The sequence below is a fragment of the Schistocerca serialis genome, chromosome 6 (genome assembly GCF_023864345.2).
Source record: "Schistocerca serialis cubense isolate TAMUIC-IGC-003099 chromosome 6, iqSchSeri2.2, whole genome shotgun sequence".
NCBI classification, from domain to species: domain Eukaryota; kingdom Metazoa; phylum Arthropoda; class Insecta; order Orthoptera; family Acrididae; genus Schistocerca; species Schistocerca serialis.
Genome location: NC_064643.1, coordinates 408,433,636 through 408,455,261, shown reverse-complemented (window position 1 = coordinate 408,455,261; position 21,626 = coordinate 408,433,636). Strand labels below are relative to the sequence as shown.

The window sequence follows — 21,626 nt, the reverse complement described above, 5'->3', positions numbered from 1 at the left end:
CCCAAGGACATCACACACATCCATGCCCGAGGCAGGATTCGAACCTGCGTCCGTAGCGGTCGCGCGGTTCCAGACTGAAGCGCCTAGAACCGCTCGGCCACCACGGCCGGCCCATTGCAGTCAGCTCAAGACAGATAACCTATAATAACAGATGTTAACAGATACTGTGGAAAATGACCACACAAACAAACGTATTATGAAATACTTTTATTTTTAATAATTTTTGTTTTCAGTTAGCGTTTAATCCCGTATAGTACCAGATCCGCTCTAGTCAAGGATTGGCAACGTTCTGGCAGTCGTCACTCACCTGAGGGAGGGAAGGTGAGTGCGCCACTGTCTTTAGTTTGGGTGGTCTTTGTTCTGTGTGTGATCCTGTTCTAACAGTGTATCCTGTTTTCTGAGTTGAAAATTTGTACCCAGCCCAGGATTTGCCTAAACAAGAGTGGGAAACCGCCTATAAACCACACTCAGTCTGACTTGTGCACCACCTGGGTTCGTTAATCCGCAACACGGGTTCGATTCGAGTCTAGCTCACCTTGTACGATTCATGTTGTCTGCGGTGTAAATACTTCTCTTTTACTGTACTGGGACAAAGATGCATGAGCGCGTTGCACGAGTAGCGGATAAGAGGCTTGACCATGTTTAATGACCTTTTATGCGCTAGTCAGTTGTACAGCGCTAGGGCATTCTTATTAGAGGCAGTTCAGTTTCAGAGATGTTTGGGAATTTGGGGAAATTGCATGGAATACAAATACATTATTATGGAAAAAAAACTTGTTTGTAAAAACATTTTCTCGACTTTATATGTGGAGAAGATTTTTGGAGGAACATTTCAGCGTGAACAATACACGAGCTTGAATGAAATGTTTGTTTGTCAGAACTATTTATTGAAAGAAATCTTTGTCCCTCAGTCAACTAACAATATTCATGATTACTGCTAGTGTAGTCTCTTTGTTTACATCATGTCACAAGTAACGCAGGTGGTTTAAATGTCTTTAATTTCTGAATTGAAAGAATTTCGTAATTGTTGGAGTCGTCTTAGGTGGAGTCATCTTGTGCAGTCTTTTCCGATCAGCGTTTAATTCTTCAAGAACTCTTTTCTTTAAAGTAAAACCCTCCTCCACTATTCTTAGTAAAGTTTTGCAGTGTGTGCATTGCACCTTACGCCACACGTAGCCACAGATTGTTCCTCTCAAGCAAAGGAAAATTTAGTAGCGAGTAAATTATTTTCTTTAGCTGTCTCATTTGCTGATTTCAGTTTGCTTTGAGAACTTCAATATACCAGACACAAAACAGCATGCTGAGCAAGGGGTAAGTTGTACGTCTTTATGTGTGTATGTATTTATTGAACTGGGGACATAAAAACGACGGAGAGGCTTCGTCCCGTCGAAGCCCTCAGTGGTTCACAACCCCACAACAGGCTAAAGCAGTCCACTCACCCCACCGCGAACCCAGGCTTATAGTGTGGTTCGGCCCCCAGTGGACCCCCCGGGAACGTCTCACACCAGACGAGTATAACCCCAAATGTTTGCGTGGTAGAGTAATTATGGTGTACTCGTATGTGGAGACAGTGCGCAGTAATCGCCTACGTAGTGTAACTGAGGCAGAATAAGGGGAATAAGCCCGCACTCGCCGAGGCAGATGGAAAACTGCCTTATATACCATCCACAGGCTGGCCGGCACACCGGGCCTCGACACTAATCCGCCGGGCGGGCTAAGAGGAAAGTTACTTTTCTTTCACGGCAGATCTCACTCTCCAATCTTGTGAGGAAACAGCGTAGTCAGAATTTTTAGGTGTTGTGCTAAGCAAGCACATTAATCTACAATGAACAGTTTAGATAATCTTAATCAGTTATTTTCTTCCGAGTTGAGCCGTATTTTATTTTGTAGGTACTGTACATCAAATCTGGCATTGTACTTCATAACGTCCTACAGTATTGAGTTTAAGTGAAATAGTTTTCACAGAGAACATAATTAGTTTCTTTTGGCATTAGCTTCATTTTCATTATTTGAAATTCAGCATTTCAGTAAGATTAAAGTTTTGTTTCACGACTCTGTTCACAACCGCAATCAGGGCCTACCGTCAGTATTTCCCAGCTGCTGTATACGATATCTAATGGATACGTTACACGAGGAGAAATTTTTTGAAAAAGAATGTTCAGTATTTTATATGCAAATAAGATTCATAGAAAACTTACAACCTTCCTGGCTGGCACGCTACTGCGCTTTGCGCATCAGGCTTTATTTTAATTACTTGGTACATGAAAATAAATTAAAATGTGAACCCAATACGCGAAATGCCTCATCGTTAAATGAAGAGAATTAAATGCATTATTAATACTACTCAGTGTCTAGAAATAAAGAATATTTTGTTTTCTGTTTGATGTTCCGTATTTTTTAATTAAATTTTAATTTAGCGTGAATACTCGCGTTTTCAGCAATTACTAATTAAAATTAAAAAAATGTGTTTTCATGTTTTTAGTAATATTCCCGTTTGGTAAAAAGTAAGAATTAAAAAAAAAGAAAAAAACGTTGGCCGGCCGCTGTGGCCGAGCGGTTCTAGGCGCTTCTGTCCGGTTTAAGTTGTTCTAAGTTCTAGGGGACTGATGACCTCAGATGTTAAGTCCCATAGTGCTCAGAGCCATTTGAGATATTTTTTAAAAAGTTAAAGAAAGGTGCTACTAGCAGAATTCAGCTACACTGATCTGCAAAACTTAAGGGCGAGATGGATAAAGTAATGTAACATATTAACATCTCAGTGGAAATGAATGAAAGGGCTGGACGTCACATGCAGCAAAGTCACCGTGAATACATAGCAAAATGGGGCTGGCCCCGCAAAAGAAGGCAATTGAAGGAACGGGAAAAGACATTGTGTGTCAATCAGTGAGCAGTTAGGGGTGCAATATGATGGTGTCCTTGATTACAACTTGGCCCGGAGACATCATCTAAATGACGTGACAAGGGGGGAGAACCACCGGGAGACTGAGAGAAAGACAGTCGGACGAGTGCAGGCCAGGAGTTTGGTGTCGCTCACAGCATTGTTTCACGCGCACAAGGACCGTTCCAAACCAGGGGCACTGCTGTCCGAAATGGAGGGGGCCAACAATGGTCAGTTACGGCGGCAGGTGATCCGTGCATTGCCCATCAGCCAAGATGGGGCAGACGTCAGACAGCGGGTGCAATTGCAACGCCTTTCAACAGGGCTGCAAGGCACGCAATCTCACGCTCCCCAATGGCACGGTGAGTGCATGGGGGTGGTCTCTTTGCCGACGACCACTACGTTCTCTTCTATTGACACCTGCAAATCGGCCGCAACGTATACGATGATGACAAGAGCATACGGACTGGACCAACGAGAAGTGGGGGTCACATTCTCTTCTCAGACGAGAGCAGGTTCATTTTGAGTAGCGATTCTGGGTGTACTCTCATACGGAGAGAAGTGGCAGCACCTAATGCACCCAATAACATTGTCGAACATGATCGTTTTGGTGGTTCAGTTGTTAATGGTGTGCGGAGCCATAATGTTGCGCGGTGTACTGATCTCCAAGTCTTTAAACATGGTCCACTCACCGGTCAACATTGTTGTGACACTGTAATCCTTCCTCGTGTTCTTCTTTTGAGGGGTGCATTTGGCCCTGGCTTCATTTTTATGGATGGCAGTGTGGGACCGTATCGAGCAGTGCTGGTGCAGGATCTCTTGGAATAAGATAATACTCCCCGGACTTAAATCACATGGAGCACGTATGGAATGTTTTGGGGAGACTATTGCACCACGCCCATATGCTCCAACGACCATCAGCAGTTGTCAGTCGTCCTGGTGAAGGAATGGAATGCCCTTGACACATGAACTGCTCGCCAGTCTTGTGGCCAACATGGGAGCACGATGAAGAATATGCAGACCGATGACACACCCTATTAAGAACCAGGTTATGATGTTCATGGGACCACAGTAAATCGCTGTTACTTCAGTGTAATTATTGTCTTTGAATAAAATTGTCATTTCTGTTTGTTTCATTGTGCATCACTTTCTGTCACTTTCTGTATTGCACTATAGCAGTGTCTTCTATGCACGATGAAAGTTTCACCGAGCTACACTACTTGGCGGCGACACATCATGTGAAAGTTACTTTCGGTACTTAAGTTTGGCACACCAATGTAGTGATTTCGGAGTTGCAAACTCTATACGTTAAGCACTGAGCTACGTGTGACTCTGTTAGTAATTTAGAAATATTTTACATAATACTTACCAGCGTTCAGAAATCTTGGTCTCAAAACCGATTTTTTCGAGTGTTTTTAAAATTGCGCCATGCTGCTTTAGGAAACATACATCCGGCCACTGATATCCAAACATCATAAGTATGGATGAAATCAAATAGAGGAGGAAATCCGCAAGGTCGTGTTCTTGAATGAGGAAGCATATCCACTTTGCATTAAACGCCGTGGGGAACAACTTTTCTAGGAGGCAAAATGTTTGCTAATATTGCTCACCTGCTTTACTTATGATTGAGTGTACGTTACAATTGCATTTTATATCTGCTGATTAATTTCAGTTCTGACTCGTCGATATTGTTACTTATGTGTCTGAGATGCGGCAGGGCGTAGGCACGCTTAAGTGTGCATATGCAACGTGTTGCCTGTAATCGAGTCATTTGCTACGCGTGAAAGGGGCCTAGGTTGATCTAAATTTGACTTCCTGATCCACTTCCAAACTATCTTTCTTCGCACTGAGAAACTCATTCTTAAGGTTTTCTTGTTGAAATCCTCTCTATCAATTCACTGGTATAGGTAGTATGAAGATATAGCACAACTGTGTAATAGCTCGTACACATTAGGGAAATCTGTCGTCCTAGGGCTGGTGAATTCAATGGAAAGACCCCCAGCGTCGCCTGAAAGCGGCAACGATCATTTTATCTCAAACAAAAGTTGTTCCCCTTGACGTGATCTACCACCCCTAGACGTTCGATACAAAGACTTTGATACAGCCTGCATATCAGTTAGAAACGAGTACATGAGACTCTACTGATGGGCAGATCGCCTTTTATACCGAAACATCGAAACGTGGGGGCTCAAGCCGAATCCAGACAAAACTGAAGTCACATCACTTCCTCTTAATAAAGGAGAACCACAAAGAATACTTCGCGTACTGTATGACGGTGACACATTGAAACATAATCCACACCTAACATATCTCAATGTCTCAACTTCAGTCACTGTCTGAAAAGTTTATCAGCAAAAGTCAAAACTAGAACTAAACTGAATCAGAAGCTGCTCAATATGTCATGGGGTGTTACTGCCCAAACTTTAAGAATTGGAGTAATACCCCTCGTACACTAAACTGCAGAATACTGTGCTCCTGTCTGGACCAATAGCTGCCATACCAACCTTGTCGACACATTGCAGTGCGGTCCATGACTGGAACTATTAGGACAACACCGCTGCATGGCCTACCATTAGCGAGTAATATCGCCCCTTCCGGAACTAGACGGTTGACAGCTCTCAAATCATAGATGGAAAAATGTAATGACAATCCATTCCTTCTATTTATATCGATGCAAATTTTCTTAATGGCAGCAACTGAGACAGAGGTCAAGAGTTCCATCTGTAGCTGTCGCCAATCGTGTCAAAGACTTCAACATCAGTGATCACCGGACATCACTTGGGGAAGATCAGAATGACACGAACTCCCACCCACTGACAGATACAACAAAATGTTCAAATGTGTGTGAAATCTTATGGGACTTAACTGCTGAGGTTATCAGTCCCTAAGCTTACACACTACTTAACCTAAATTATCCTAAGGACAAACACACACACCCATGCCCGAGGGAGGACTGGAACCTCCGCCGGGATCAACCGCACAGTCCATGACTGCAGCACCCTAGACCGCTCGGCTAATCCCGCGATTCACAGATACAACTTTGAAGGTACCAGCATTTTCTCTTCGCAGAAGACAAAGTAACAACATCAACAGGATTCGAACAAACCATGGCATCTGACTCAGGGATGAACTTCAGAATGTCCCCAATGCGGCTGATCTGCAGCTGGAGAGCAGAGGATCGCCCACCTGGCCCTGATACATTCTTCAAGGAGCCGGCCGCATGGCCGAGCGGTTCTAGGCGCTTCAGTCCGGAACTGCGTTGCTGCTACGGTCGCAGGTTCGAATCCTGCCTCGGGCATGGACGTGTGTGATGTTCTTAGGTTAGTTAGGTTTAAGTAGTTCTAAGTCTAGGGGACTGATGACCTCAGATGTTAAATCCCATTGTGCTCGAAGCCCTTTGAACCATTCTTCAAGGGTGTGATACAGGATATCTACGACCTCACTGGCCAAACAGGGTAATGCCTGGCCCACTGTGATCTCCACTTATGATAAAAAATACTGTAATTTTGAATAGTTATTGCAATCTTTAATTTATTTGTAGCAATGTGCGTAATTTCATTGCTATGTAGATGTCAACATCTCTCTCTTTTCCTCTCTGTCTTCCCCTCTCTCACCCTCTCTCTCCATCTTCCCCCTCCCTCTCGACCCTCTCTTTCCTCACCTCCTTTCCCCCACTCTCCCTCTCTCCCCTTCTCTCTGCTCCTCCCCCTCAATCTCCTCTCTCTCCTTCATACGTCTCCCCCCCCCCCCCACTCCGTCCCCGTCTGCCGCTCCCTCTCCCCCTCTCCAGCACTCTCTTCTCCTCTCCAACTCCTCCATCCCTCACTCTCTCCTCTTTCCTCTTTCTCTCTCCCTCCCCCCCCCCTCCCCCCTTCTCTCACCCTCTTGCTCTCTCACCCCTGAGCGAGACGTCGAGCAGCGACAGCCGCAGCGCCCTGCCGGGCGGCGCTCGTAGCCGCCAGTGGCAGTCCAGCTCCCCCACGTAGTAGCCGGGGTAGGCCGGTGTCTGCAGCAGGCCGCCCCCGCTGTCCGCCAACACCACGTCGCCGCCGCACGCCCGCGTCACGTTCGCGCCTGCAACAAGAGGCCCAGCCAATGGAATCACATATGCTGGTTTCCACACAGTCGCCGTTGCTACTATTTATTGCTTCCGCGAAGCCTCTCAGAGTTTTCACTCTCTCACCTGTGGGAAAGAAGTAATCACTTATCGTGGGTGAAGAGCCATCGCGAAGTGTAGGAGTAACTTCATGAGAACCCAGGGATATGAGTTGGGACCGTTGATGTTCATCTTGTAGAGGAGTGTTACATATTGATGTACACTTAATTTTTCCCATCATTCATGGTGCGCCACTTCAATCGTCATTACAGTTGCAAGTATATAGTACTTTGGTCTAATCGTTGGTGGCAGGACAGTCACTAAAAGTGTAATTCCTCCACAGTACAGCCCATTTTTCCAATTGCTGTAAATTACATTACCAGGCAACACGGGATGTCATGACAGCGCTGGACGATGTACTTTCTGTGGAATGTAGACACTCGCGATAGTCAAAAGCGGTTGGTGGCAGAATGTAGAGAGTGTGCACCGTTGCGAGAAGTGCATCTCGACAACGCTCTTTCCCATACGAGTCGGAAAACCACGGCTCCTATCGATGAAATGGGGTTGCAGGTAGTGCCCTACCCACCGTATTCCCCTGACTTGCAATTGCTGAGGACCACTTGTCGTGGGCTATGAAAAAAATCTGCGCCGATACCATTTCCCAGACATCGAGGAACTGCGAGCAGCTGTCCTGCAGCTGGTGTGGCAGACTCCAGAAAGTTATTCACCGAGGGTCTACAGAATTTAAAGGATTCAACTTTGGAGAATACGGTGGGTGTGGCAATGCCTGGAGCCCAATTACAGCGATGGCAACCGCCGTTCTCCGACTCGCATGGGGACGGGCGTTGTTGTGCTGCAAGAACACTTTTCGTGACAGTGCACTCTCTTCACACATCTCTGAGTATCCGCAATGTTTACTCCCTACTTCCATAGAAACCACGTCGTGCAGCGCTGTCCTTGATGACCACACTCCATGTTCTATCCTCATATCATGACAGCATTTGGGAAAATGGGCTGTACAGTGCAGGGATTTCACTTCTAGTAATTGTCGAGCCACCTATGGTCAACTTAAAGTCTTACATACTTGCAACTATAATGATGGGTCAGTCGGCGCACCATGAATGATGGGGAAAGACAAAGGGTAAATCTGTATGGAACTTGCCTCGTATATTAATGACCTTGCAGAAAATATCTTCTTTCAGTTGTTGCAGTTGTCCGTAATGAAGTAGGGGAGATTGTTGTACCTTGGAACACTTTTCATACTTTCGCCCTCAGAATCTACGGAAAGGTTTCTCCAAATGTGAAAATTTTTTTCAAGGTGCGACATGATAATCTACCTAGGAATGGAGAAACTCCTGTCAATACCGTATTTAATAGTCTATGTGTTATATTATTATCCCACTGGATACCAATAATCGGTAAGTGAAGTGAAATTAAGAAGTACAGTTACGAGTTAAAAACATTTTGAAATACAAACTATTGGCTACCAGCACAAATTTTCATTTTCAAGAGACAGTGAAATTTGTTAAGCCATTAAAGAAACTTAGTTAATTTGCAAGTATTGCATATTACAAGATAGAATATCTTCTCCCCTTTCAAGGTAAAGATGGTGTACGACTGATGAAGAAAATATATAACTCAAGAACTTAACAATGTCCTCCAAACAGCTTTATACATAATACAGCACTTTAATATGTACAAATGAAAATATTTAAAAACGCTGCACAAAACGCAGCCTCATGTCTCACAACAACAAAAACAGCAGAAAATCCCGGAAACTGGCTATAGCGGTTTTTAATGCATATTCTCTCATGTGCTTCTAAAATCAGTCACTGAAGTGAAACGCCGACCAGGAAACATCACGTGTTCCTAGGCACACTATCCACTATCCTGCAGGCACAATATTTTCCTATATTATCAGAAAATAGCTACAGATATTGATAAGATCTGTGAGTCGTGCAAAGAATGAGAATCTCGTAGCTTCACATTCGCACCAAGGGGTTAGTGAAATAGGCCCCATAAAAGGTGCAGGCACAAAGGGACTGGCCCGCAAAAACTGAAAAAAATTAAGTAAAGTTTAAGAAGTGATTGGGAGAGGTATATGAGGTCTACTACCCCTTTTGTTCTTATCTTCTGAGTTCGATAAGGAGCCTTTCCCTGGGCCTGCGACTGTCACAGTATCATTTCCAGAGCGCAGTTTCGTCCAATTTACATCGTAAAGAAAAGCCTACCATCGAACAGGCGTTTATCGCTAAAATGGTTAAAGTGGATACTGTGAGCTGCAGCCTACACACGTTCAACCGTGGCGCCATCTATATTACTATATGGCTAAGGCGGTCACCCCGTTACTTGGTCATCTAATCCCAGTAGCAGCTTGCTTTTCTAACGGCCTTCAGGGGCAACAGAAATTTAATTTTCAATGTTTCATGCAATTATTGACCTAATGTAAAATGCTATCACGATCCACTCATTAACATGTACATTATTTTCTGCCATTTTAACTAAGCACCACAACTCTACAACTGTTTTTACGGATGCGTAGAAACAGGGGGCTCCCTTGATTGCTCTGTTGTTTTCCCTGATCATGTCCTCAAGGCCTGATTGCCTAGACACTTTATTGTCTTTGACGCTTAACTGTGTTCAATCTTGTGGGCACTGGAACAGTTAAGGCATTCTTTGAGCGCTAAATTCCTTGTAACGATTCTCTGAGTACCCTTCATTCTCTGCAACGTTTTTACTCGGCAAATAACGTAGTCAAAAATATCCAGGAGGCCCTCCACCAGCTACAACACCTGGGTACCAGGGCACTTGGGTATTGCGGGGAACGAAAAGGCGGATGCAGCAGCCAAGGAGGCGTGGATCGATCCCCATTTATTGCAGTGTGTTATTCTCCTGCATGCTATCATCTCGCTGTTGTGGTACAGAGTCATGGGAAGCGTAGAGGGTCTGGAAGTGACTGATCATAAGCTGCGTCTAGTAAAGCCGAGGCGTACTCCCTATCAGCCACGAAGACGGGATGAGGTCCTCCTTGCCCTTCTTCACACAGCCCAATCACGTATGGCTTCCTGCTCCGGTGAGAGGACCCTCCAACGTGTGGTGCTTGTGCCGTGCAGATCACTGTGCGCCACATTCTACTAGACTGTTTTATTTTCGGACCAGAGGGCAGCGGCAAATTTGCCGGGGCGATCTGTCCAAATTGTTTCCTAAAGTTTTAGGTAGATGTTCTTAATGTGTTAATAGGGTACTGTTTCACCCATGATTTTTCGTAAGTGGTCAGCCTGTCACATTTTCCTGTCCCTTTCTTTTAGCTCTTCTGTGATTTCCTTCTATTTTAATCCCCCAAAAAAATCTCAAATCGTATTTTTTTAATGATTTGTATGTCATGTCGACAGTTAAATTGTTGCAGATGTAATTGTTCCACAAGTGACTGGCAGAGGACGCAAAATCAATGCAGTATAATACTGTATATTACATTACAGACGACTTCCTTCACTTGGAAACTTAATGTGGTGGCATGGAGTATTTTATAAAAATTCCTATATCGCAGTTCTTATATAACGTTTGAATAATGTGTGTACTGCTAACAGTGTAACAGTTCCTTGTTTATTCCCTGACTCGTCACAAAAATGCTAAACGTATGTTGGATGACGAAAACAAACGTTTTACTTATACAAGCCACAAGTGATACAAGAAATTTTAATACGTTCAGGCACTTCACAGTAATGGTTTTATTAAGGCAGACTTGGGACAGGTACTTGATCACATCCATAAGTGTTATGACGTAAATTAACGATGCACAAATGCCTGAAGTTTAAAAACAGTTTTACGCTGATAAACTTGAAGTGAGAAAGACCTATCGCAAAGTATACTGTCCCCAGTTTTCTGAAGAAATGCTCTACACAGTCGAAAAATTTCTTTAATGAAGAGCTGAGTCACGCTATCAGTTCCGGGTGGAATCTAAATTATTCTAAATTTACGCTACTGGCCATTAAAATTGCTACACCACAAAGATGGTGTGCTACAGACGCAAAATTTAGCCGACAGGAAGAAAATGTTGTGATATGCAAGTGATAAGCTTTTCAGAGCATTCACACAAGGGTGGCGCCGGTGGCGACTCCTACAACGTGCTGACATGAGGAAAGTTTCCAACCGATTTCTCATACACAAACAGCACTTGACCGGCGTTGCCTGGTGAAACGTTGTTGTGATGCCTCGTGTAAGGAGGAGAAATGCGTACCATCACGTAGCCGACTTTGATAAAGGTCGGATTGTAGCCTATCGCGATTGCGGTTTATCGTATCGCGGCATTGCTGCTCGCGTTGGTCGAGATCCAGTGACTGTTAGCAGAATATGGAATATGTTGTTTCAGGAGGGTAATACGGAACGCCGTGCTGGGTCCCAACGGCTTCCTATCACTAGCAGTCGAGATGACAGGCATCTTATCCGCATGGCTGTAATGGATCGTGCAGCCACGTCTCGATCCCTAAGTCAACTGATGGGGACGTTTACAAGACAACAACCATCTGCACGAACAGTTCGACGACGTTTGCAGCAACATGGACTATCAGTTCGGAGACCATGGTTGCGGTTACCCTTGACGCTGCATCACAGGCAGGAGCGCCTGCGATGGTGTACTCAACGACGAATCTGGGTGCACGAATGGCAAAACGTCATTCTTTCGGATGAATCCAGGTTCTGTTTACAGCATCATGATGGTGGCATCCGTGTTTGGCGACATCGCAGTGAACGCACATTGGAAGCGTGTATTCGTCATCGCCATACTGGCGTATCACCCAGCATGATGGTATGGGGTGCCATTGGTTACACGTCTCGGTCACATCTTGTTCGCATTGACGGCACTTTGAACAATGGACGTTACATTTCAGATGTGTTACGACCCGTGCTCTACCCTTCATTCGATCCCTACGAAACCCTACATTTCAGCAGGATAATGCACGACCGCATGTTGCAGGTCCTGTACGGGCCATTCTGGATACAGAAAATGCTGGACTGCTGCCCTGGCCAGCACATTCTCCAGATCTCTCACCAATTGAAACGTCTGGCCAATGGTGGCCGAGCAACTCGCTCGTCACAATACGCCAGTCACTACTCTTTATGAACTGTGGTATCGTGTTGAAGGTGCATGGGCAGCTGTACCTGTACACGCCATCCAAGATCTGTTTGACCCGATGCCCTGGGCGTATCAAGGCCGTTATTACGGCCAGAGGTGGTTGTTCTGGGTACTGATTTCTCAGGATCTATGCACCCAAATTGCGTGAAAATGTAATCACATGTCAGTTCTAGTATATTATATTTGTCCAATGAATACCCGTGTGTCATCTGCATTTCTTCTTGGTGTAGTAATTTTAATGGCTAGTAGTGTATTAATAGTCTTTTCGTCCTCATCCTAAAGACGGAGGTGTCGTTATGGCCAGGACAAGAGCACAATAACAGCAAGAAATTATTTTCTGCAACTGTAAGAAGACGTTTCGGATGTGCTATTGAAAATTATTTTCTCGTATTTTTTCAGATTTTGCTACATCACAAGTACACAAGTGTACGGAGAGCAAGGCATGTCCATAGCAGTCCCGACACTCAATCCGACGTTTTGTGCAGTGGATGCTACCGTAGCTCGCCGGTCTTCAAAAACGAGGGCATCCACCTGCTGGACAGTGGTGTCGGTAACTTGGTGTGGCGTTTCAGGTCGTGCGTCATCGTCCAATGACATCCGTTCATCCTTGAATCACTTGTGCCACTGTTTGACACTTGCAACGGACGTCCAGCGTTCTTCGTACGCTAGTGACATTCTTTGAAAAATTTCAGTTCCCTGCACTCCTTCCGCTGCCAACAAGCACAATACACCCCTCTGCTCCTCTTTCCTTGCCTCCACTTTTCCCTTTACAGCAAGACTGAGTGTAGTGAAAGTTCGATGCGTACACGTGCTCGCTCTGTTGTCACTTCAGTGTCCGTCAATGTCCCTCTAGCGGTGAGTTTGGGGCCTCAGCGCCCTTACTGAGACCACGCCTCCTGCCGTAGCAGTGGCATTACGATCCCGTAATCGGTTTTCATTTTACAGCCTCCATGCTGGTTAATTTTTAATGCGTCTTATACTTGGGAATCAACAAAATATTTTTGCATTCCGAGCGGAGAGTTGCCTATTTGAATTTCGTGAAAAGATCTCGACGCAACAAAAAACGCCTTTATTTTAATGATTGCCACACCAACTCGCTTATCACATCCATGACACTCTGTCCCATATTTCGCGATAATACAAAACGAGCTGCCCTTTTTTGGATTTTTTGGATGTCCGCTTCAACCCTTCGTGGTAAGGATCCATACTGCAAAGCAGTCCCCAATAGAGGTCGGACAAGCACAGTGCAGGCAGTATCTTAAGTACATCTGATGCTTCATCTAAATGTTCTGCCAATAACGCTGTCTGTAGTTTGTCTTTTCCTTAACGTTGTTTAGGTGGTCGTTCCAATATAAGTTGTTCGCATCTGTAATCCTTAAGTATTTGGCTGAATTTAGAGCCTTTAGACATGTGAGATTTATCGTGTAACCGAAATTTAGCAGACTTCTTTTAGTACTTATGTGGATGACTTCACACTTCTCATTGTTTACAGTTAATTTTCACTTTTCGTACCAATCAGATTCCTTGTTTAAATCATTTTGCAATTGATTTTGAGTATCCTGTGACTTCACAAGACGGTAAACGACAGCATCATCTGCAAATAACGTAAGAGGGCTGTTCAGATTGTCTTCTTTGTGGTTAATGTAGATCAAGAACAGAAGAGGGCCTATAACAGTTACTTGCGGAACCTAAATAGGCTCTGAATTATTTTAATCTCTCGAGGAGACACCGCTTAACGTAGTACCTTCCGTGAGGGCGTGAGGGTTTGCGTATTTCAGTGATGGAAGTACGAGGTAGCGTAGCTACTGGTTTGCTCTCCCATGCCGGGAAGTCCTCTTGCAGAGGTAACAGATAAATAGTGTCTCACAGAGGCCCGCCTTTTCTGTTATCCTAACCTGAAAGTTCCTTTGTCGAGCTGGCAATGCAGGGATGCGGGGAATCTGAGCCCCAGTGAAGGCAGCCTTCTTAGAGGAGTAAACACTGAGGACGAATCCTCGTCCACTAGGATGGGGTCGGTGGCTGGTTGCCATCCTACCCAGACAAAAATAGGCTTTACTACATATCCCCACAAAAAAACCAAAGAATAGAAAACCCCGTTGGACTAAAAGGCGTAGACTCCGATTAAGAACAAGGACTGCTATTTGTAGAACATTGACTGTACTGGGGATGGCACAAAAATTAAGAAATGGAAGTACTGAAAGTCAATTTCCTGGCAATGACAGAAACAAAATGAAGGCTGTGAGCAGTAAGTGACTGGCGACTACGTTATGTTTCGGAGTGGAGAGGAAAAAACTGAATGAACAAAATCGGGGGGTACCAGTTCTTATAAGAAGAAAATGGAAAGAAGGAATTATTAATTAGATAAAAGTGAGTGAAAGAATAATCACTTTAACAATAAAATTTCAGGATTTTGATTGGGGCGTGCGTCCCTAACGAAGATGCCTCTGAGAAGAAGACAAGATATCTCCGATGACCAAGACGTGGTTGACGAATGTCCAGATGGGAATTAAAAATGGGGGACTTAATGGGAGAATTGGAAAAAGATTAAATCATGACATTAAAGGTCCTTGAGGAGAAAATATAGAGAGTGATAGGAGATTGATTAACTTCTGCAAGATTCAGAAGTGTATTGTTATGAATGGCAAATTGCATCACAAAACCGTCAAGGGACTCAGAATCAGATATAGGCTATGTAATAATGCGCAGACAGCAGATGGTTAAGGCATAATGTGAGGGTAAGAAGAGGAACAGTGTGGCTCTGACCAGTAAATAGTTACTTCAAAAATTCCTCTTCCGATTATGCCCAAGATAAAACAGGTGGAAAATGAGGAGGAATGGAGTGCCAAAGGCTGTAGGGTTTTCTGAAATAGTCGATCAAGGAAGCAACGGAGGACGCTTTAGGAACGGAAAACCAGAGAGGAATAAGGATGGAATGGATGACGACGGAATTGTTGGCGGTGGTTGTCGAGCAAACGAAAAAAACTGTGTAACGTGTAGTTAAGCTCTGGGACTGAACAGAACTGGAATAGATACAAGGTGTATAAACAAAAATGGCTAAGAAACTAACAAGAAGTTGTAAGGGAGGCACGAGGAAGAGAATGCAGATTAATAGAGGATTCACTTGGATATAGCAGGTCGATGGAGGCATGGTGGATAACAAGGAAAATGAAAATCAATAGCAATCATCCGCGTTCCACAAAATAACTTATATCTATTGGTTAGTGGAAAAAGCACTTTGAAGATCTTTTGGTACAAATAATGAGACTAGGGGATAGAAGTCTACAATAGAAGAAGTACATTAGTTAATACGATACCAATACTGAAGGAAGAATAAAAGAAAAGCTGAAAACGGCAAGAAATGGGAAGACAGGCGGACTGGGAAGAGTTCTGTTAGAGTTGTGAAAATATAGGTCCTCTCAAATGATGAGACTTGTATGTAAGTTCTTCAGTCAGATTGCGGAGGGAGAGGAAATAGCAAGAGAGTGGTGTACATCATAAATATCCGCCACCTATAAGAAAGGAAAGAAGAAGCACCCAAGCATTTATAGAGGGATTAGTGTTAAGCCATCTATCAGCAGTCTTTTTAGCGCTATATTAGAAAATAAGTAGGAGGACTAGGTCGACGGGAAGATACGAGAGAGTCAGGCAGGTTTCATTTATTTATTTATATTTACGAGGGTAACCCAAAAGTAAGGTCTCCTATTTTTTTTAAAGAACATAGACCAGTTTATTTCTACAATGGTTTACATCAGTTTACAGCTAGAACATTTTCGACATAACCACCATTTCTGTCGATGCATGTTTATAGGTGCTGTAGCAGTTTTTGTATGCCCATGTGATACCAGCTCGCTTCCATGCTGTTCAGAAAGTTATGAACCTCTTCTTTCACCTCGTCGTCGGAGCTGAATCGCTTTCCGGCCAAACGTTCTTTTAACCTAGGGAACAGGTGATAGTCATTGGTCGCCAAGTCAGGACTACAAGGTGGGTGGGTGATTATGTTCCACTGAAACTGTTGCAGGAGAGCAACGGTTTGCCGAGCGATGTGTGGGCGAGCGTTGTCATGGAGAATGTATACGCCCTTGCTCAACATTCCTCTTCTCCGGTTCTGAATTGCGCGTTTGAGTTTTTTCAGAGTCTCACAGTACCTGTCAGCGTTAATTGTGGTCCCAGCGATTCAGCTCCGACGACGAGGTGAAAGAAGAGGTTCATAGCTTTCTGAACAGCATGGCGGCGAGCTGGTATGGCATAGGCATACAAAAATTGCCACACAGCGTCTACAAAAATGCATCGACAGAAATGGTGATTATGTCGAAAAATAGCTAAATGTTCAAGCTGTAAACTGATGTAAGCCATTGTAGAAATAAACAGGTCTATGTACTTAAAAAATGGGAGACCTTACTTTTGGGATTACCCTCGTATTTAATTGTTTGACCTGATTTTACATCGGACCAGGGTTTCACACATACAGTACACATTATATCGTAGTTATCTAAGAAAATAGCAACTTCAGAATGGCAACTAGTATTAAAATGATTCGAGTGTCTGCAGTGGCGGTGTGAATAAGCTATACTGACTATGATCTAACAAAAGGAAATTCAAGGGAACTGCATCGGATAAGAACATTAGGAAATGAGGAAGATTAGGTTGGAAGGAGGGACGTACCAAGGTAATAAGTGCGTACTGGGACAATGGTAATCTTATTGTTGCTGTAGTAGATATGTCACTTCAATTACTGCCTTCTGAAGCTAGAGATGTTATTTATTTCTCAAATATAATGCGGGTGGTTGTTCCAGAGTCGGTTTCCTGCTACTGAGAAGGACTTCGTGGAGGTGACTGAAAGATGAAGTGCGACAGAAAGGATTTTGCTCTGATGGAAACGGGTGTTTCTGTTGTGTTGTTCAGACAAGAGCTTGAAGGTAGCGAAAAGATGTGAGGGACAGTATTGATTGATAATACAGTAGAGAAGACAGAGGGTATGGAAATCGCTGCGCTTGTCTGCACGCAGCCAGAATAGCTGTGCATATAGTGGTGCCATGTGATCAAGGAGTCGAACATCTCAGATATACCGAACGCAGCCATTCATAGAAAGTTCCAAGAGCCATGAGCTTTCATGACCTTACAGGGTGATATCACTGTAAACAACAATTGAAAGTACAAGTGATTGTACAATTTATTTTTAAGGTCAAAAGGGAAGAGACTTTTATTTTCTTGTAGGGTATGGAGGGACACTGATGCCTTCTTGCACATTACAGTTACATGCTCAGTACATTTTAAATGTTCATCTTTATTACTCCTACACCCTTTGCTGAAGAAGAGTAGTTGATATTTGACCCATTTCGAGTTAAAGATGGTAAGGATTTGTGACATTTCGCGCTTATGAGCCCAGAATGACCAACCTGTATCGCTTGGATTTTTGATTGGTTGAGTTTTAATCCTATTTTCTACGGCCATTTTGATAGTGCACACATGTCGGTATTGCCTCCGTGACCGAGGTCGCTAACGCATACTTGTGCTGTGGTGCTCGACCCGGAGGTAAGCCGATCCGAATTCTGGTGGTGGAAAATAGTTTCACTGGCAGTATTTGGCCGGCAAGGGAAGGAGAGGTGGTGGCGTAAGGTTCCTGGTCACCAGACTTTCCGTCAGTGTTCCGGTTTAAATACCAAACCTCTCCGCAGGGTCTCATGAAGCGAGGGCATGTGACACTGCTGATGGTAATCAGTCCGTGGGATGGAGATGTTAAGCTTGGCGGCCCCTTTGGTTCTATTCGCGAGGAGTAGACTATGTGCCAGTACCAGGTTTCACCCTCCCTTCTCTCTTCATCATCATACAACACAAACGTTACGCTACCATCCAAACACACACACACACACACACACACACACACACACACACACATACGTACGTGTAATGTTACAAATATTGTAATGGAGCATGCTGCAAATAAATAAATAAAGAAACAGGTCGGTAATGAGATTCTCGATAATTGTCTTCAGGTTTATAGGTTTCACACTTGGATACAACTGAAGGTCATGAGGGTACATGTGGTGTTTGTAACGTGACAAGACTCAGGATACATTGCTTACGTACAATGAAAAGAGTATAGGGCCTAATAGTGAACCCTTGGGGACGCTTGATACTACCTGCCTCCATTGTGACTTGATAGTGCTGGATATGACACATTGCTCGCGAGACGTCAGTTTTGAGTGAAACCATTGCACTGCAGTTGGTGAGATATTTGGATGAACCGTGACAAGCTTCAAGTCATCTCTTACCTTTATTTCCCTAGTAGGTTGTCCGTGGTTAGGTAGTTTGTTAGCTGGTTGTGGACTATATATTCTAAGGTTTGGGCAGCGCAGGAAGAAAGCAAATAGGTCGATAATTATAGGGTGCTGTGGCAGCGTCCATTTTAGGTAATTGCCTGACTAGTTACTGGTGCCAGACCTCAGGGCAAACACTTGCGGTGGTTGAAGATATCTGTTATAGTGGGCAAATGGTTCAAATGGCTCGGAGCACTATGGAACTTAACATCTGAGGTCATCAGTCCCCTAGAACTTAGAACTACTTAAACCTTACTAACCTAAGGACATCACACACATCCATGCCCGAGGCAGGATTCGGACCTGCGCCCGTAGCGGTCGCGCGGTTCCAGACTGGAGCGCATAGAACCGCTCGGCCACATCGGGCGGCTATAGTGGGCAGTTTAGACGATCTTGTATGAATTACATTTTCAGCTTTAGACAGATAAGTGAAAAGGCGTATTCTAAGAGTCGGAATGTACACCTAATATTTATGGATTTAGAAAAAGCATATGGTTCTGTACTATGAGAAGTGTTGTAGTGTTAGGTACAGAATCACGGCAAATATCCCTAATTCAGAGCATGCTCCAGCATCCGTGAGTGGTGGTAAGTAGGAAGAAAGTTGAGTTTCCAATTCCAAACATCGAAAGGACTTAGAAGGGCTTCAGTATATCGCCGTCTTTAAAATACACTCTTTAAAAAATAAAAATAAAAAAAGGGAGCGAATAATTGCTTGCATAAGGGGCAGATGTGGACCAGCCCGTTATTAGCTTGGTCAATTTCTAAAGCTTTTTCTCTTGAATAAATCATCAAATTTTTCTGAAACTATAATCATTTGTTTGTCTGTACATGTACATCACATATACCGATTTCCGTCCCATTCGGATAATTCCTTCGTGGTGCGTCGGTTATTTTTTTTCTTAGTGTTGGTGGGTGCAGTATACATTGGAATTACGGAATGAATCGTGCAGCGGTGTGGGAGATCGTTTCCACCATGGAACTATCTACTCAGTATTATTTGCCGATGATCAGGCATTGGTACCACAACGTACACGAAGGCATCACGTTTATTATAGAGAAGCTGGCGGAAGCATATGAGCGAAGCGGGATTAAAATAGATATGAACAAAACACAATATCTAGAAGTAGAAGGATATGGAAGGGATACACTACTGCCGCAAGGGACTATTAAAGAAGTAAACCAGGTTAATACTTAGGATCGATCATCAGTACTTCAGGTAGCTGTGAAGCAGATGTGGAAGAGAGGATCCGGTAGGCAAGAGGAGCAATTAAGATGCTGAATGGAGTTCTTTGGAGCAGGGCAATATCAAAAGAAAGAATAGGATTCTACATATGATGCAGAAGAGTAGACCCTGGAGGGGGAAGGGGGAGTGGGGGGGCGGCGGCAGAGAAGTATAGTACAGGCAGTAAAGATATATGGAATAAAGCGGACAGCCAGAATATCCAGAAAAGAGAGGAGAAGAAATGGGGAAATTACGGAGATAACGGAACAACCAATCGACCAAACAATTGACCATAGAGCTCTTCAATAGTGTTGCTCTGGCTCTGAGCACTATGGGACTTAACCTATGACGTCATCAGTCCCCTAGAACTTACAACTACTTAAACCTAACTAACCTAAGGACATCACACACACCAACGCCCGAGGCAGGATTCGAACCTGCGACCATAGCGGTGGCGCGGTTCCAGACTGTAGCGCCTAGAACCGTTCGGCCACCCCGGCCGGCTCAATGGTGTTGCCATGTACGTCAAAAGGAGCAAGCAATTTCGTAAATAGTTGCCGCCGGTATGGAGGAAGCGCGGACGGCTGAGAATAATATGGAGAGCGATAATAACTGGATGATGAGGAAAAGAGGTTTGAGAGAGGAAGACTGCAAAGATCGTGACTGCTGGTGAATGGGAATACAAAGCAACTGCTGACGATCGCAGGAGGGCAGAAAAGAACACACACCAAAAAAAGGTTTTGCACCACCTCTATTCCGAGAGTTTCGGAACCTGTACAGAACATTGGAATAGAGATAAATATAAACATCATTTCTGCCCTTTTTATTGCTCATGAAAACCACACATTGCATGTTGTACCACCATACAGCGAGACCGTCAGAGGTGGTGGTCCAGATTGCTGTACACACCGGTACCTCTAATACCCAGTAGCACGTCCTCTTGCATAGACGCATGCCTGTATTCGTCGTGGCATACTATGCACAAGTTCGTAAAGGCAATGTTGGTCCAGATTGTCCCACTCCTCAACGGCAATTCGGCGTAGATCCCTCAGAGTGGTTGGTGGGTCTGAGCCTGAGCGAGGCATGTCATCGACAGTTCCTGTCTCTCTGTATCTCCTCCATGTCCGAACAACATCGCTTTGGTTCACTCCGAGACGCCTGGACACTTCCCTTGTTGAGAGCCCTTCCTGGCACAAAGTGACAATGCGGACGCGATCGAACGGCGAAATTAACCGTCCAGGCATGGTTGAACTACAGATAACATGCGCCGTGGTGGAATGACTGGAACTGATCGGCTGTCAGGCCCCCTCCGTCTAATAGGCGCTGCTCATGCTTGGTTGTTTACATCTTTGGGCGCATTTGTGACATCTCTGAACAGTCAAAAGAACTGGGTCTGTGATACATTATCCACAGTCAACGTCTATCTTCAGGAGTTCTGGAAACCCGGGTGATTTTTTGATGTGTGTATAATTAAGTAATGTTTGGGATATCCTTTAATTTTCGTTATTTTCCATAATTGACTCCTGACCATACAGTCAAACGCAGTTTCGTAATCTATTAATAACAAGAATGTACACAGGTTGTATTCCTTTGATTTTTTTTAATAAACTGCTATAGCACAAATGCAGTGTACTTATATAAATTACATACAAAAGTTTTGTATTATTTATCGCATTTAATATTATCTTACATATGTTACTGCATTTCTACTTGTTCTCGACAAAATATATCCATTTATCATCAGCTTTTATTAAAAGTGAATAATTACAGTTCTTGATACTAATTCAACATTCACACGTTACTTAAATGGACTACCTCATCCTTATCATTAATGCCGTAGAACATCTGACCTATATCTTTCGTTTATTATGTTGCAGAGCTGCAGCAGAACGATACAAAGGGCCAAAAAGTGCACGATATGTAATTGTGAAAGATACCATGTTGATTTTTGGTCATGTATTAATGTAACTGCGAGGTCTTCA

At 43.9% G+C, this 21,626-nt stretch overlaps 1 protein-coding gene across 2 annotated transcripts in view; it reads right to left on the bottom strand.

Annotated features, from left to right (window-relative positions):
- LOC126483873 (CUB and sushi domain-containing protein 1-like) overlaps positions 1-21,626 on the bottom strand; it is a 434,289-nt gene that overhangs the window by 49,457 nt on the left and 363,206 nt on the right. For both annotated transcript variants that reach the window (XM_050107116.1, XM_050107118.1), the window contains exon 4: positions 6,776-6,952. In XM_050107116.1, coding sequence (XP_049963073.1) covers positions 6,776-6,952 — 177 coding nt within the window. The remainder of the gene's footprint in view (positions 1-6,775; positions 6,953-21,626) is intronic.